General features: G+C 46.4%; 2 protein-coding genes across 2 annotated transcripts in view; one reads left to right on the top strand and one right to left on the bottom strand.

Annotated features, from left to right (window-relative positions):
* The first annotated feature begins 1,049 nt into the window (after window positions 1-1,049).
* Window positions 1,050-15,013, top strand: GNG13 (G protein subunit gamma 13). Its single transcript, XM_074279725.1, has 3 exons — window positions 1,050-1,435; window positions 11,081-11,211; window positions 14,291-15,013. Exons 2-3 carry the CDS (start codon window positions 11,114-11,116, stop codon window positions 14,394-14,396), a joined length of 204 nt encoding a protein of 67 aa, XP_074135826.1. The 5' UTR covers window positions 1,050-1,435; window positions 11,081-11,113; the 3' UTR covers window positions 14,397-15,013.
* Window positions 15,014-15,156: 143 nt separating this feature from the next.
* Window positions 15,157-18,277, bottom strand: part of CHTF18 (chromosome transmission fidelity factor 18) — a 54,973-nt gene continuing 51,852 nt past the window's right edge. The window contains 2 exon segments of the mRNA XM_074279724.1: window positions 15,157-15,424; window positions 16,406-16,463. Coding sequence (XP_074135825.1) covers window positions 15,288-15,424; window positions 16,406-16,463 — 195 coding nt within the window. The 3' untranslated portion in view covers window positions 15,157-15,287.

The following is an 18,277-nucleotide window of genomic DNA, read 5'->3' on the forward strand; positions in this document are numbered from 1 at the left end:
GTGTGTGTGTCCGTGTGTATGTGTGTCCGTGTGTGTGTGCCCGTGTGTCTGTGTCCGTGTGTGTGTCCGTGTGTGTGTCCGTGTGTGTGTCCGTGTGTATGTGTGTCCGTGTGTGTCTGTCCGTGTGTCCGTATGTCTCTGTGTCCGTGTGTATGTGTGTCCGTGTGTGTGTCTCTGTGTGTGTCCGTGTGTCTCTGTGTGTGTCCGTGTGTGTGTGTCTGTATGTGTCCGTGTGTCTCTGTGTCCGTGTGTCTGTGTGTCCGTGTGTGTGTGTCTCTGTGTGTGTCCGTGTGTCTCTGTGTCCGTGTGTGTGTCCGTGTGTCTCTGTGTCCGTGTGTATGTGTGTCCGTGTGTGTGTCTGTCCGTGTGTCCATGTGTCCGTGTGTCTCCATGTGTGTGTCCGTGTGTACGTGTGTCCGTGTGTGTGTCTGTCCGTGTGTCCATGTGTCCGTGTGTCTCCATGTGTGTGTCCGTGTGTATGTGTGTCCGTGTGTGTGTCTGTCCGTGTGTCCGTATGTCTCTGTGTCCGTGTGTGTGTGTCCGTGTGTCTCTGTGTCCGTGTGTATGTGTGTCCGTGTGTGTGTGTACGTGTGTCTCTGTGTCCGTGTGTATGTGTGTCCGTGTGTCTCTGTGTCCGTGTGTATGTGTGTCCGTGTGTCTCTGTGTCCGTGTGTGTGTGTCCGTGTGTATGTGTGTCCGTGTGTCTCTGTGTCCGTGTGTGTGTCCGTGTGTCTCTATGTCCGTGTGTCTCCATGTGTGTGTCCGTGTGTATGTGTGTCCGTGTGTGTGTCTGTCCGTGTGTCCCTGTGTCCGTGTGTGTGTCCGTATGTCTCTGTGTCCGTGTGTGTGTGTGTGTGTGTGTCGGGCTCCGCTCTGGTCTCCGCCGCCCCTCAGGGACACAATTAACGCCTCGCTCTCAGGGGAGCGTGCAGTGGTACCCAAACCTCCCCTGTCACCCAGCGTCAGCTGCCAATGGAAATTACCCAGGAGCTAATGAGACAACAGTAGCCACCGCCTAATCCGCTGCTGCTTCTGCAGAACCTGTTATTAAGCACAGAGGGCACTGGGAGGGAGAGAAGCAGGACGCAGGACGTAGGGCCGGGGCTGCTCTGGCTGCCTGACTCGGCCGGCCCCGCGCCAGCTCGGGCTCAGTCTGTCTGGTCCTCCTCGCGCCCTCCTCCAGCCCGCCCCCCTCCGCCCCCGGGGCAGCGCAGATCCAGGGGTGAGCCGCGGGCTGTCCGCGCCGTACGCGCCCGCGCGCCGGCTTTCCGCCTCTCTCTCCAGCTGGGACTGCGGAACGGTCCCCGCTCGCTCCCGATCGCCTTGCGGAGCGGAGCCGAGCCGCGTCTGCGGGCAGCGAGGAGACTCTCGCAGGCTCCGGGGAACGCCCGGCTGACGAGGGCCGGGTCTGCGCTCCTGGGAACTCTCCTTCCAGGTAGGGGTCGGGAGCGGATCGGAGCTGGGAGCGCCCGTACAGCCTTCTCCGCAGGCTTGTTCCCCCGTGCGGCTGGCTCCCGGCCGCCCAGGCTAGAGGAAGGGAGGCGGAAAACTGGGCTGGCTGGGAGCTTGTTCCCGGTGTACTTAAGGCCCGGGGATGAGAGATCCAGGGCAAAGTGTGAAGGATGCCGGGCAAAGGAGCTGTTTGGGGCAGAGGATGCGATCTGGGGGTGCAGGACCGAAGTGACAGGGTCCTCCTATCTGTCAGCTGCCAGGTTGTCACGGAGGGACGAGGGCTCTGCAGGGCCAAGGCTTGGGGGGCTCTCGGAGGAGGACCCCGTCTGTCGGACCAGAGAGCTCGGCTAGGCAGGGCTAGGCTAGGCAGGGATGATGGAAGGAAGAGGCTCCTTCCTCAGTCTGCCCCTCGGCGGTGAGGTGGGAAGGGGCAGAAGGAGAGGCACAGAAGAATTGGGAGGTCAGTGGCCACCTCCTCCCTCACCTCCCCCTTGAAGACCCTCCAGTCCTGTCCTTGGGGGCCTGGTGGAATTCTGTAAAGGAAGGGGGGATATGGCTGGAGAGTTTGGGGGCGGGAAGGAGAAAGAAGAATGAGGTGGGAAGAAGGGAGACATCAAGAAAGGGAGGTCAACACTGCTGCCATTGGCCTTCCCAGTCATTTTGACCTTAATCCAATTTTTGATCACTGCTCTTCTAAAAAGAGAGGGAAGACTTCGGCAAGGACAGAGCAAAAGTCGGAGGGCTGCTTATGTGCATATGTAAATAGCCATTTGTGCCTATGTTTGTGAGACTGAACATTTGTATATTTGTAAGCTGTGTCTACCTGAGTGTCTCTGAAAGTGTGTGTCTGTGAACATATTTGTGCCTAATTGTGCCACACACTTATCCATGAATACCCAGGAGTGTGTGCGAAGGGCCCCACACTTGCTTGCAGACAGCCCAATCTGTGGACAGAGGCAGCCTGGCTGCACAAAGCTCTCGTCCCTCTGCGACCCTCTGACAGCAGACCAGACAGGAGGAACCCCTCTGTGTGTGTGTCTGTCCTTATGCACATCTGTCTGTACGTCTACACCCATGAGCACCTATCTTTGTTTATCAGTGCATCAGCGTGAAATTGTGTCTGTATTTGTGCAGTGTTTGTGTATGTGTGTGTGAGTGCTTGTATACACCCTATCAAACCAAAACAGCACCAGGAGGCAGTGTGCTTTGCAGACAGATGGAAAAATACCCATCTTGTTGAAGCTGAGAAAGGCATCCAGCCTCTCTATTTAGGCAGAAAGTAAGAAGGAATGGGACCCTCCCACCCTTTCTAGCACCTTTCCCTCCCCTTACAGGGGACCTGGAAGGATTTCCAGGCCTCACATGGTTAAAGCCAAAGCTGCTGGCTCCCCTATACTCATCCCGTGCCAGGCAAGAGGGCACTGGGCCCAATTGCTCTCCCTTCACCCGCCTCACACACTTGCTTAAGCTAAAAATAAAAATTTCAACCAGGCCTAAGAGGGCAGACACGCTTACCCCCTTCTCTTTACATCTGAACCAGGATTATCTCAGATCCTGGAAATAGTACAATCAAATTGCCTTACATCCCCCCCCAAATCCCTTGTCCTACTGCCTTTTAGACACTCTCTACGCCAGACCCCCCAACATCCTACCATGCTCCCCTTTCAGCCCCTAAAACCCAGATATTACATCTCCTAAGGACTGCTCCCCTCTGTCTAAAATCTTAACATCCTTTCCCCCAAATCTTGTCTTTGAATATCTTTGTCCTTTGGTCCCCAAAATCCTAACCCTTTGTACCTAATACTTGACCTTCTTTCCTCTCAGATCCCACTATCCAGCCCCTCAAAATCTTGCCCCCCCAATTCTGTTTGTCATGTTTGTCCTAATATCCCGCCCTCTAAATTATACCGGTTCTCTCTGTTCCCCAAAGGCTGATTTGCTGCCTCCACTTCTCAATATTCTGCCTGCCCTGCCTTCCAAATCCGATCTTTATCTTCTGTAGAATCATGACTGCAGAAAGTCCCCGAGGACCTGGAGTCCAGAGCAAGGTGGGAGCCTCCAGGCCCCAGCACTCTGCTGCTATGCAGTGATGGAGTCACTGGGGGTGAGGGCCAAGAACTAAGCTCAGAGGGGGTAGGACAAATTCTCCCTAGGGAGCCAGCCTGGTTGGTCCTCCCCAAGGGACTGGGCCAAAGCTCCTACTCCCCTGGGGGCTTTGACCATAGATACTACTCTCTCCACCGGAGAAGATCCAAGTTACCTCAGCACCTCGTCCCTCACTGGGGACCTTCTTTTGTTTCCATTCTCTGTAACATTCAGTAACTACTTCCTGGACACCAGCTCCATACCTGCCATGTTTCCCTTACCCCCAGCTACCTTTTGGTAGAACAATCCAACAAACAGTTCTGCACCAAGTCTCCATCCCCCAGCATTAACCCCAGGCCAACCTGGTATAGAACTAATTGGGGATTAGGTATCAGGAGCCATCAAGTCAACATATAACCTTAAGCTTGAACAAGCCCTTTTTGGATCTCAGTGATGGCATATTTTAAGATTAGGTAAAGTTGGTCAAAAATGCAAAGGTTCTTAAACTTGTTAGTGTCTTGGACCCCTCTGGGAGGATGGTGAATGTGCTCAGGATGATTTTTAAATGCATAAAGAACAGGGAATTCCCAAAGTCTCAGTACAGCAGTAAGATTTAATAGTATTAAGACTTTTGGAACACCTATCCACAACATTACAAAGGAAACCAATTATATTGAAATAAAGATGTAACTTATTTTTCCCAATCCTAATCCCAGAGTCCCTGAAATCAATCTAAGGACCTCATGTTAAGAACTTTCAGTCTACTTTATCCTTAAATTATCTTCCAGCTATAATAATCATATTTTAAAAAATGTATTACTATCTTGCTTTATCTTAATTTCAGAATATCTCCTCCTCCCATCCTTTGTCACAAAGAATTAAAAGTAAGACAGAGACAGGTAGAAATAGTAACAGCAGTTATAGAATAAGAATATTCTATATCATGAGTTCCACTCATACCAATTTTGTAAGATGAATGATGGTAAAAGCAATAATAACATTAATATTATAATAATAGCTATCACTTATATAATATTTTAAGGTTTATCTGTCTCTGTGGAAATCTCATTTGATCCTATTGTTGGTCAGTCATTTTTCAGTTGTTTCAGTTCTGTTACCCCATTTGGGGTTTTCCTAGCAGATGCTAGAGTTGTTTGCCATTTCCTTCTCCAGATCACTTTATAGATGGAGAAACTGAGACAATAGAGTTAAAGTTCTTGCCCAGGGTCACAAAGGTAATAAGTGTCTGAGGCCAGATTTGAACTCTGGAAGGTGAGTCTTCAGGGTCTAGTGCTCTGTCCACTCTAACAGTACCTAACTGCCCTGGGAGGTAGGTGCCATTATTATTCCTATTTTACAGATAAGATAATTGAGTTTAAGGTTAAGTGACTCAGTTATAAAGATCAAATTTGAATTCAGGTCTTCCTGCTGCTAAGTCCAACACTCTGTCCACTGCACTACCTAGCTGTCCTATTTTCATTCCCATTTTCCTACAGGATGATCTTGAAGCTCAGGAAGCTGATGGGACATAACCACTCAAACAGGTCACCTGGTTCCCTGCCTAAGGCTCTCTCTCTACTACCTACTTTTTAAAAATGCAGAACCTGTGTAGTTCAAGAAGGAAGGTTGGGGCTTGGCAATCCTTCCTTCCTTCCTTCACTTCCTAGTTGATTGAGAAGCAGGCCCTAACAGGACTAGGGGTCACTCCCTCCTAAGTGGTCATTCCAAGCCAAGGCTGGAGCTGGGGTGAGAGGCCGTACATCCCTGATTTCCAGGAGCATCTGAAACCTTCATGATTGCATCTAGCCAACTTGTATAAAAGGCCATAGCCCCTGAATGGCCACACGTAACTTGCTTCCTTCTTCCTATCCCTGAAACAACCCACAGTCCATTTCTTTATTTTATTTCTTCCTCTAATAGGAGCTGCAAAACGCAATCTTAACCCTCACCCTACTCCTGACTGTCAATCTAGAACTGAAAATTATAGAACTATAGACCCTACTAAAATAACTTTTAAAAGGGCATAAATGAGGACTGTGGAAACAGAGTATGGAACACAATGTAGCATTTTCACTCTCTCTTGTTACTTGCTTGCATTTTGTTTTCTTTCCCAGGTTTTCTTTTTCTTCCTTCTTAATCTGATTTTTTTTGTGCAACAAGATAACTGTATAAATATGTAAACATATATTGAAATTAACATGTATTCTAACATATATTGGACTACCTGCCATCTAGACGATGGGGTGAGGGGAAGGAGGTGATAATTTGGAACAAAGGTTTTGCAAGGGTCAGTGCTGTAAAATTGCCTGTGCATATGTTTTGTAAATAAAAAGCTTTAATAAAAATAAAAGGGCACAAACATGAAATGTGTAGGTGGAGACTATAGCACATAAAATGTCAAACCTTAAAGGGGCCTGAAGAATATAGAGTATAAGAGCTAGGAGGAATGCTAGGAACAATTCTAGTCAAATCTGCTCATTTTACAGAGAAGGAAACTGAGACCTAGAGAGAAGAGGTAACATGTTTGGCATTACAAAGCAAATTTATGGCAGAGCTGAGATAGAATCCAGCTTTCCTAATTATATATTATTTCCACTAGCAGCTAGGTGGCATAGTGGATAGAGCATTAGACTCGGAATCAAAAAGAAATGAATTCAAATCCTTAATTATATATATATAAACTTGGGCAACTCACTTCACTGCAGTCTCCCTCAGTTTCCCCATCTGTAAAATGGGAGTAATAATAGCACCCACCTTCCAAGATAGTTGTGAGAATCGAATGAGATATCTATAAAGCATTTTGCAGATTTTAAAGTGCTAATATAAAGGCTATTACTACCTGCCCAGCTGTTTTCCTACCGATGACCCTAAGTCCATCCCAACCCAGATTCAGAGCCTGTTTTCTTCTCCCTCCCCCTTCCAGGGCCTAGGGGCATGAACCCCTTGTCTAACCCTGATCCCACTCTGTTCTGCTTCTGCTTCAGCTCAGTCTTTTTTGCTGTTGGAACCTGATTCAGTCAGTGATTCAAATCACAGTCAAATCACAATCAAATCAAGTTTGATTTACCAGATTCAGGTTTTGAGTGTGAAATTTTTCTGACCAGCCCATGCAAAGTGGCCCCAGGGGCACTCGAGGCAGAAAGCCAAATGAATAAATCACGTTTGTTCAGGGCGAGGGTATACCAAGATTGTGACATGGCCCACTTTTAATTAGCAAGGGGAGGGGGGCAATGAATGGGAGGAAGAGGAGGGCAGGAAGACTATTAAACCCCAGGATTTTTTTGTTTAGCTGGAAGGCCCTTTAGGGGGTGCAAGGAGGCTTGGTTTGGGAATGAGGGAACCTTGATTCAGCTCCTGGATCCAGCACTTATTATCTCTGACTCCGGGTAAGTCAGTCCCCTTCCTCCTGGGCAGCTCCTCTTTTGACCATTGTCACCACCACGCTGAGACCAGCTCTCATTCCTGTTTGGCCCAGGGTCTCCTTATCCACTGCCAAAGCCCATCTTGGGACCACATGGTTCCCTGGAGATGTCCTGGGACCAGGCAGGTTTTCTTGAAGGGGAGGGTGCCATGGGCCTGGATTTCCTTCTCTGGCTCTTCAAACTCCCTTTCTAAGTCCAAGCCTGAAATTGCTATGAACCATCAATCAATCAATCGTGCTGTAAGTGGGGTTTTCACTTTTCAATACAAGACAAACTCACAGCTTTGTAAAGAGGTATGATTGACACCTGGAATGTTTTTTGGCCAGGATCAGTGAGGACCCAGGATGATGCTTGAGTGTGCCCAAAATATGTTAAAATGAGATTTAGCCAAGATTACATTGTTGTTCAATCATTTCAGTCCTGTCGACTCTTCATGACTCTGGGATTTTCTTGGCAGAGATACTGATTGGCATAGTTTGCCATGTCCTTCTCCAGCTCATTTTACAGATAAGGAAACTGAGGAAAACGGGATTAAGGTTCTTGTCTAGGGTCACACAGCTAATAGTCAGCCTGAGGGAGCACTTCATCTTAGAAATAGGAAAATGAAGAGGTTAAATGATTTGTCAAATGTCATTCATTGAGTAGGTGGGGATTTGAACTCAGGTATTTCAGGTCTCCTGACACCAGATCTAGCACCCCTTTTAAGACTCCATGGGCTCTGATTTCAGATCTATAGTTGTTGGTGCTGTTTCACAAAAGTTAAGAATTCTTGGGACACTTGGAGATTTTCGGTAGATTTAAATTATTTAGGGTCAAAAAAAGATAAATTACTTAATATCCCTACGTCCCCTAAGCTAGGGCAATGGGCAGTGGATTAGAGGTGTTTTCAGTAGCCCCATGATTGATTTGACCAGGGTGTGGTCTCTTTGTCCTAGACAGAACTAGAATGGAGAGGGACTGAAGAGAGGATAGGAAGGAGGGGCTCTTCTTGGCCACAGACTGAATATGTGGAGCCCAGGGGGATTCGAGATCCCATCTTGTCACCCAGGCAGGGGCTGAGAGGTCATGGTGACCCTGCCCTATGAGATGCTGAAGATGGACATAGGGGAATGAGGAGGAGAACAGCAGTCAGATCACTCAGATTGTCAATCGAATGTCCAGCCAAGTACTTTTGTAAAGTGGGTTACATACTCCTGCTGTACTCCCTAATCAAGGTGGCCTTCCTTAGAGAGGGAACGACCTGTGTGCTCTTTTACTGTATGGACTCACAGTCATGGGTCACTTGAGCCATTCATGATCTCCCTCAGAGGTTCATGTGAGTGGAGGAAGCTGGACAGGGCTGAGGGTAAGTCTGGGCCAGGGCTGGTTCATTATTAGTTTGGGGTTGAATTAGTGATCAGTATAGAGCTGCAATTCAGCGTCAATCTGGCTTAGGAATTAATAGTTATTTCAGTTTTATACTGAACTTTACAATACTCAAAACCATTCCACTGAAGGAATCGTCAGGCATTTACTATTTCACAAATGACTGAGGAACAGAGAGGGCAAGTGTGCAAAGTTAAGGGGATTCACCAGGTTGGATTCAGCAGTCCAGAGTTCTGACTACTAAACCTACTTAATCTTCACTCCAGAAGAAGCCTCAAAGATAATAAGGCAATGGTCACTGGTGGTCTTCTCTAACCTATTCTGCAGAGAATATGCAGGCTCTCCTTTATGGAATCAAAGAATGCCAATGCTAGGAAAAACCTTTGGGGTTCTCACATTTTACACAGGGGCACATAGGAGATTTCTTCCAGTCCTGGTAAATCCCATGCTTAAGTATAAACCAGTGGGGTTCAGATCCCTTGGTTTGCCTGGGGAGTCGAGGATGCAGACCTCCCCCTTCCCCTCTAAGAGCTTTGCTAGTCCTGCTATTCTCATGCCCTGGCAACTCTCGAATTTGTTAACCAAAAGCTCCAGCTGGTCTCTGGATTCAACACCACAGCAGAAGGCAAAGGGAAGTACATTCAAAGCCTCTCACCAAAAGACCTATTTGTCTCCTTTTTCTAGAAGACAGGTCAGATTTTAGAGGTCTTTGGGGGGAAGGGGATGAGGATGTTCTAGAATGCTGAAGTCTGGTTCTTATGAGGACTCTAGAAACTCGAGAGCCTGTCTAAGGCATTAGGGGAGGAGAAGTCTGTTCAATAAGCCCGATCATTTTATTGTTTCTTATCCCCAAGAAGGACTCCGCCTTGTTCCAGACTCTCAGTCCCACTCTGGGCAAAGTTCTTTCCAATGTCTAACCTTAATCCTTCCTGCTATAACAGACCCCATTAATCCACAGATCTTTATTGAACATGTGTGAAAGTGACCAATCAATAAACATTCACTAAGCACCTACTATGTGCCAAGTACTGTGTTAGGCACTGGGCATACAAATAGAATAGATGGATCGATCCCTACACCCAAGGAACTGACATACCCATGCTAGATGTTTTGGAAAATGCAGATAGATCAGAAATATTTCCCACATCCAAGATCTTAAAAATCTAATCAATAGATCTTTACTGAACATATGTAAAAACAATCAATCAACAACTATTTATTAAAGACCTACTATGTGCCAAGTACTGTGCTAGGCCCGTGAATATAATAAAGGGATTAATCCCTATACCCAAGCTTACACACCTATGCTAAATGTTTTGGAAAAGACAAAGATAGATCAGAAATATTTCCCATGGTCAAGGATCTTACAATTTAGTTAAGGAGACAAAGCATGGTTAATATTTTTCATCTGTGTATAAGTCAGCAAGGTACAGATAGGAGAAAGATGAGCTGGTGGTCAGAGAAAACTTCACAGTAGAGATAGTACCTGAGCTCAGATTGAAAAACAAAAGGGAATCTGGAAGGTATAGATGGGCAAAAAGTGTATTCCAGGCATGAGCCCCAGCATGTACAAACCTATGGAGGCAAAGCAGGGCAAGACGCATTTATTAAGCACTTATTGGTGCCATGAACTGTTCTCAGCTCTAGGTATTTATATAAAAGCATAAAGAAAGACAGGCCCTACCCTCAAAGAGCTTACCATCTAATGAGGGAAGATCACACACAACAGGGAACTAGAAAGGGGTGTGTGTGTGTGTGTGTGTGTGTGTGTTAGAGTAGAATCATTGCACATGTTTAACCTATTTTGGATTGCTTGATGTCTTGGGGAGGGGACAGGAGGAAAATGAGGGAGGAACATTTGGAACAAGATTTTGTAATCTTGTGATTACAGAGACAGGGACAGATACAGAGAGAGACAGAGAGGAAGAGGAGGAAAGAAGAGGAGGGGAGTGAGCTCAGGTAGAGAAGAGTTTAGAAAGAGGAGGAGGGCAGCTGGCTGCTTTGTAGGGTGACTCGGGCAGTGGTAATGACGGGAAACTGATGATACTTTTTGTGTGTGATTTCATTGATTTGGGGAGTTCCTTATAACACACTTATTATTGTACCAAAGCCGAGGAGCACCCTATCTGCAATTCATGGTCTTGGAATGTTTCCGGGACACTGAGAGTTTAAGTAACTTGGTGAATGTTTGTGGTTACAGGAACACACATTTTTAAGCTTAATCTGCATCGTTTTTACTTTCTTGAATCCAGAACCCGACAAAAGGATAACGGAGGCAGCGTTTGCCAGGGCTGTAAGTGTTCACGCCGAGCTCAGTAAGGAGCCTCCCAGCAATCTGAGCTGACTCTGAAAGGGGCCTCCCCTCGTTCTGCTGGGATGGGTGCTGAGTCTGCCCCGGCTCTGAGCCTCAGCCTCCCCGTCTGTAAGATAAGGATACTTTGTTCTAGGACTCTGCAGAGTGTTGTCAGGGTTCAGTCAGTGATGGGTGTTACGGGGCGCTGACAAGTGAAAAGGGATGGTAATAAAGCCCCAGCTGTATCAGATACGACTTCTGTCTCTCCTCTCTCGCGCACTCAGCAGGGGAGGGGCTGGTCTCTTTCCCAAGAGAACCGGGTCGCTGAGACGGACCGGCCGATGGACGCATGACGTCGGTCCCCGGCAGGACAAGGCTGCCGTCCCCCGGGTTGTCCCATTCTCCCAGAGAAGCACCTTCCCTCCTCGTCCCTAAATTCCTCCTTTTCTTCCTCTCCCGCCAGCCTGTTCCTGGAACCGCCAGCCCTCCAGGCGCCATGGAAGAGTGGGATGTGCCCCAGATGAAAAAAGAAGTAGAGAGTCTGAAATACCAGCTGGCTTTCAAGCGGGAAATGTCTTCCAAAACAATACCCGAGTGAGTGAGTCTTCCTAGGCTCTGCCATGTGCCCTCCGGTGAAGCTCCCTTCTTTTGCCCCCTCTCCCTCTCAAAAGTGGAGGGAGCGGCCATGGTCCGGAGAAGCGATGATATTTTCATGGTACCAGCTGTGGCCCAAATAGGCAAATTACATTCAAATTCTATGCAAATTAACCATTAAAAACAGCTGCCTCTGGCTCGGCCCTAGAGTCCCTAGAGCTCAGTTAATTTACCTAAGAGCCCTGGGGAGAAGGCGGGTCCCAGAAGTGCCAGTGAAGTGGGAGCCGGAGGTCCTTTAGGGGAACAGCCCTCCCCCTTGGGCACCTCCGTGTCTTACTCCCCCTTTCCTGGCTCTTCGGTTTAATCCAAGGTGAAATGATCCAGAAAATTATTTTGGCAAGCACTTATTAAGCACTTGCTCAGACAGCGAGTCTCAGCGCCGAGTGCCGGGGATACAAATATGAAACACCCCTGCCCCCGAGCAGCTTGAGGTGGGAAGGGGGCAGCACAACATGTTAGATGGGGGAGACTGACTTGGAAGAAGCCCGAGGAAGGAGCAGGTACATAGATGAGGGCTGTGACAAGAGGTTCAGTGATAAAAGGGCAGGTTTCTTCTTTGAGGATGTTTAGGAGTAGAATGGAGGGGGAGCTTTATTTTAATAGTATTTTTTTTTTGCACAAACTTGTGTTGCAAATTTTTCTCCCTCTCACACATTCCTCCCCCCCCAAGACACCCAGAAATCTGATATAGGTTAAATGCACAATTCTTCTAAACAAATTTCCATATTCATCACACTGTGCAAGAAAAAAATTTAATTTAAAAAAATGAGAGAAAAAAAAGCAAACAAACAACAAAAAGGGGAAATAGTATGCTTGATCCACATTCAGTCTCTTTATTCTCTCTCGGATGCAGATGAAACTTTCCATCACAAATCTATTGGAATTGCCTTCAATCATCTCATTGTTGAAAAGAGCCAAGTGAGGGGGCATCTTTTATGAGTGAAGGGTCATACCTTGGTTTGGGGTCATCTCTGTGATTTTTGGAGGCCAAGGATTAGGTGGTGAGAGCTGCTTGGACTCCCTGACTTCCCCTGCCACAGCATCTTCCTCTCCTTGGGGTATTACAGGTACCTGTAATCCAGGTATCCTGTCTACTGACCCAATACAGCATAACTCTGCTTCAATGTCTTCCTCCCACCCTTCAGCCCTAACCCCACCCTCAGCTCCTGGGATAGGGTTATTCAAGGTGAGAACTATCTAGCCTGGAAGACCTCTAAGGACCAATTCCTTCCTTTATCTCTCTCTAGCTGTAAATGTGGGAGAAGTGTGAGTTTTCTGGGAGGTTCCTCTGAGACCGGCCTGCTCCCCTTTTCTCCCCTTGCCTTCTGAATGGAAAAGGAGCTAGGGGCAGTCAGGTGATAGTGAATAGAGACAGAAGGACCCCACTTCATATTCAGCCTAAATTCTCACTAGCTCTGTGACTCAGGAATTACCTCAAAAAAGAAAAGGAACTAGATTACTCCCAAAGCTTAGAACTGATGTGGGACCAAAGAGCAAGGGACAAGGGTGATTAGGAGGACTGGAAGGAGGAAGACCACGGATTCATCTGTAGGCATCAGTTTTTGCATATATGCTGTAAGGCACAGCTGGGTATTTATTTGTATGACATTTGCATACACCAATGCATGTGCCATCTGTTCTCACTGATCTAGGCCCTAGTCCAAGAGGGCCTCAGATGGTGGGATGGAGATGGAATTGACAGGCTCAGGCTGGGGGTAAAAGTTGGCTCGACATATCCCCTTAGTTATGGAGTCATCCAGCTGGTCTCGGGCACTGATCTAGGGGTCCCGGGTGACCCCACTCAGCTCTCTGACTCTCCGGGGCCACACGCCAAGCTCAGGCCTGAGAGGCCTCCAATGGGAGCCCCTCTGGAATGGAGCTCACTTGAGGCCCAGCCTCTGAGCCTGCAGGAAAGCCCTGGAATTCCAAGGAGTTTGGCTCAATGCAGCTATGTTGTTTCTAATGTCATTAACACTTCCTATCACCTTCCTGTCCTCAAGGGATCAAGTCAGGTCCTTCTTGGCAGCTGATAAGGGGAAAACATTTTGGATTTGAATTTGAAGTCAGGAGCACTACATTCATTTCCTGTTCCTGCCAATCTCTTTTAGACTCTAGTTTCTTATCTGTAAAATGAGATTTGGCTCAATATCCTCTCAGGACCCATTATCCTTATGCTATAGAAAGAGGTATCCTCAGAAAAGTTAAGGCTGTTGATGTAAATCTAGATTTCAGTACCTGGGGGTTCCTTGGGCTTTTTCTACCATAGTTCTCTTTCTTTGTTCCTCTTCCTTTCTTTCTTTTGCTTTCTTCCTTTTTTCTTTCTCTTCTTTCCTTTAGTTTTCCTTCATTTTTTTCTTTCCTTCTCTTCTTTTTCTCTTCCTTTCCTTTCCTTCCTTTTTTCACACAGTGAAGAAGTGTTAAGTGTCTGAGGCCAGATTTGAACTCAGGTCCTCTTGACTTCAGGGCTACTGCTCTATCCACTTCACCACTTTGCTGCCCTGTTCTTTTCCTTCTTTCCTTCCTTTCTTCCCTCCCTCTTTTCTCTTTTTCTTCCTCTTCCTTTTCTTTTTCTTCCTTCCTTTCTTTTTTTCCTCTTCCTTCTTTCTTTCTTTTCCTTCCTTTTTCTGCAATCAGGATTAAGTGACTTGCCCAGGGTCACACAGCTAGTGTCTGACATGAAATTGGAACTTAGGTTCTCCATCTTTTGGTCCACTGCACCCCCTTCCACCACACTCCTGAAAAAGCAGAAGCAAGTTGGGCAGACTTCTGACAAAAATCATTAAGTCCCTAAAGTATTTGGAATCAATTCTGATAGCACATTATAAAATGGAGATGCAGCATGATATAAGAGAAAGCTGTGTTGCAGTCAGGAAAAGTTGGGTTCAAGTGCATTTAAAGATGAGATCGACTCAAAAGCTGAGTGATTTGACCACAGCCACAGTGATTTTTGTAAGCACAGGGCTCTGTCCAGCAAACACTGGCCTCCCTGGGACACTAACTCATTTCCCTCTTTCTGCAGACTGCTGAAGTGGATTGAAGATGGAATCCCCAATGACCCATTTCTGAACCCCGACCTGATGAAGAATAACCCTTGGGTGGAGAAAGGAAAATGCACCATCCTGTAGTGAGTGGCTCCAGCTGCCCCTCCCAGACCTGCCCAGGAGCAGCTGCTCCCAACCGGGACAGAGAATTCTTCCCCATCACTCCACCCCCTCCCACTGACTCAATCTCTTCTCTGGTTTTCAGTTAGGTCCATGCCGCACTAACGCAACCTCATAATCGCCTTGGCTTCTCATTTGTAAGGGGGAGAGGGAGGGAAAAGGAGGTAGGATTTCAAATCCTAAAGGACAGGGACAATGGAGAAATGAGGGTTTAGGGAAAGATTAACTGGGCCAGGGAAGAATCTGGGCAGCAGGGTGCCTATGGGGTATGGGGTCAGGACCACCATTTAAGTGACTATGGCAGGGTAGGAGAAAAGGGAGCAATTACTTCAGCTGGTCTTAGGGTTCTTGCTAATGGGGATTTCATTTAATGATGCTGATACTGGTGTAAAACCATTCAGACATTTTTTGGGGGGAGGGGTAAATGAACATCTTTTATAAAAAAAAAAAAAAAAAAAGACTTTTCAATGGTTTTCAATACTTTTGTATATTGTAGAATATACAATTTTACAGTCAACAGGCTGACCATGCAGGAAACTTAAGGTTTATACATAAATAAAAGCAAAGCAATACTTCACAAACTCTCAATGTTGCGGTTTATTCACTGGTTTATTTATTGCAAAGTGGTCAGGAGAAAACATGCCCAAACACTCAACCTAACCTCCCCACATTCTGTTTCTGTCTCTCACACACACACACACACACACACACACACACACACACACACACACACACACACACACACAGTGGGAGGGGGGTAGTCCGTCTCTCTGTGTGGATATGTGTCTTTCTCCCTCCTCAAGGAGGCACCCAAAACCTGAGAAGGAAGAACAGTTCTGGCCAGGGTCCAAGGGCTCAGAGTAAGTCTTTAATATAAAGGTTTCGCCGGACAGCATTGGAAACACCCTCGTTAAATCGAAACCACACGTCACTCTTCCCCACTGCTTTTCCCATACGCCTCTCCAATGAATCTTTTTCAGGTCCTTGGGTTTCTGTGGGGGGAAAGACAAAGGGACCGTGGGGTAAGGGAGACTGAGAAGGACCACCAGAGCCATAAGTGGAACAGTCAGTGATATCTCTGTCCCTCCTTGGATTAGGATGGGGCTGAGTTTTGTGACCTCTAAGATCCTCTAGGGAAATTATCTGCAATGGGATTTGGATTAAGCCAGGGGCTGAGAAGGTCCTGAATTCCAATGGCCAAGAAGCCATGAGGAATTCAATTATCCATCAAAATACCCACTTTGCAGTTTGCAGAGGAGTTTCACAGCTGTTCTCTTACAACCACCTGCTGAGGGATACCCCCATTTTATAGACAATAAGACTAGTAAGAAGTTACTAACTTCCAGGTCATGATGCCAGGAAATGGGAGGAGGATGTTAAGATATTTGGAGTAACTCCTTAAAGGCTCTGATGAGGACCGCCCCCTCCCCAGGTTGGACGTGATAGATATTGGAACCCTTGCTGGGGATAAAAGGTAGATGGAGGTCATTTTCTAAGCCTCAGGGGTAAAAAAAAGGGGATTCCTCAGATCCCAAATTTTAAGTGAAGAAGCTGGTGGCTTCCATCTCTGTGAGAGAGGGGAAGGGGAACAATATACAGTAAGATGATGGGGCCTACATAAGCCAATAGTCCATTTTAGAGGGCCTATGGAAACCATTAGCAATCCTTTCTCCTATTCCTGACTGTCTAGTCTGAACACTCTAAATTCTTTCTCTTTCAATGTGGTGACTTCTTCCTGTACATTAAAACAAAACAACACAAAACTCTCTCTGATCCCAATTTCTCCTCCTCCTCTTTGTTCAAAGGGAGACTTCTGCTCCTAGCAAATAAGAGCAATTTAGTAACGCTAGTGGTGAAAATCCTATTAACATTCATGGCTCCCATCTGACCTTCCCCACCTCCCTCCCTGACACCTACAGTTTCCTTCCTTCCCCCCCCACAGGAAGGGTCCCATTCTATCCCATTCCACATACCTTGACTCGGAGTAACAACCTTCCTCACTATCTCCCGTCCAAAGAAATCTTTTTCCGGCTAAGGATTAAAAACAGAGGGGTTCCAATCATTTTCTAGTGCAGCCCAGCATTCACTTGTCTGAAAAACCCATCCAGACCAACCAAAGAGAACTGACTTTAATATCATTATCCTCCCAGCTGCCTAAGTGAACAAATGGTCTGAAGGCAAATTCATTTCTCTAGGGATTAAAGAGTCTCTCTCCCCATTCCTGAAAGTCACCCTTTAAATCCTTTTCTCTTCTCCCCCTTTGCCCACCCTTTTAATTTTCATACATATAACATAGCCCCTCCTACTCTAATGCCCCAAATCAAGAATAACATCTTTTGTGTAAGCCTGAAATTTTTAAATCTTATATCCTGGGATAGAATTCTGCTTGGGGGAGATTAAATCAATGAGTGTGTATGTGTCTGTCTATTCCCCCTCATCCCCTCCAAATGATCCCCTCCCTCCCTAGCCCAGCAGAGATTAACTGTGTTCTGCCTAAAGGAATCAAAGGCAACATCTGTTAGCCAGGTGCCCCCTCCCTGCTTTCCCTCTACCATTGTCTTTGGGGAAGGGAACAAAGAGCAGGCTGAGGTCACCCTTGGGACTTGAGCAGGTTTCTTTACTTGGGCCTCAGTTTCCATTTCTGTAAAATGGGGAAGGATCACACCGGTGCAGTCCACCTCTCAGGATTAAATGAGACAGTGAGGTGAAAGCGCTTTATAATCACGGCTCACGACCCAAATATAAGCTCATGATTATCATCCTGATCTGGGCCCGGAGATACAAGAGGGTACTGCAGGCAGGGCAGATGGGCTTTGATCTATCAAGGCCCTCTCATTTTTAACAGCAATCCCATCCTTCATATCTCCTGTACTTTACAGCTGCCCAAGGGTTTCCTTCCATCTCTGTCATCAAACCTCATACCACAAGGGAAGCTGAGAAGTGATTAGGTTCTAGTTTTCACAGGCCTGGCAAATGATCTTAACATCTGTTAATTATTATTAATTAATATTCCAATCATTTGTAAACCTAGCACATAGTAGGTGCTTAATAAATGCTCCCCCCCTCCCCTGCTTCATCATATTATTGTTATCCTTTTATTATACCACTTAGTCCACACAGTTCTGGGATTAAGAGCCCAGGAGAATTCAGGGCAACAAAATCCCAAGAGCAATAGACTCACAAGGATCTGAGTTCAAATCCAGCCTTAGACATTTGACATTTACTGGCTATGTGACCTTAAGCAAGACACTCAAAATCCCAAGACCAATAATATTTCTAGAAAGGTTGTTCTCTTTTCTGGTGGGTATAATCCCTCTAAGCTCATCTGTTCATTCTCTATTTGTTTTTTGGTGTGTGTGTGTGGTGTGGGCAATCTGGGTTAAGTAACTTGTCCAGAGTCACATAGCTAGTAAGTGTCTGAAGCTGTATTTGAACTCAGGTCCTCTTGACTCTAAGGCTGCTGCTCTTCTATAGCTGCCCTCTTGTTCATTTAGTAAGAATGCAGCCTAGTAAGGCTGCAAAATCAAAAGGATGAAGTCCCTCATTTCTTGGTGTAGGGGGGATCCTTTGCAAATCCCCTCACCTCTACTCTCTCCAGCCCCTCTCCTCAGGAAAGGAAAAATGGTGACTGATGGAGTCCCTTACTAACAGTACACTAAGCCCTCACTTCCTACAAGGTAGAAATTCTTCCATCTAGGTAGATGATTCAGTGGGAAGCTCTGCTCTTTTCTTTCTTCCTTTAAAAAAACAAAACAAAACAAAAAGCCCTCCCCCCCTTTTTTAAAGTGTTAGAATACCTGGTAGTTTATTACTTTTTTTTTTTTTAAATAATAGCCTTTTCCAAA

This window comes from Sminthopsis crassicaudata, chromosome 1 (assembly GCF_048593235.1).
Source record: "Sminthopsis crassicaudata isolate SCR6 chromosome 1, ASM4859323v1, whole genome shotgun sequence".
Lineage (NCBI taxonomy): Eukaryota > Metazoa > Chordata > Mammalia > Dasyuromorphia > Dasyuridae > Sminthopsis > Sminthopsis crassicaudata.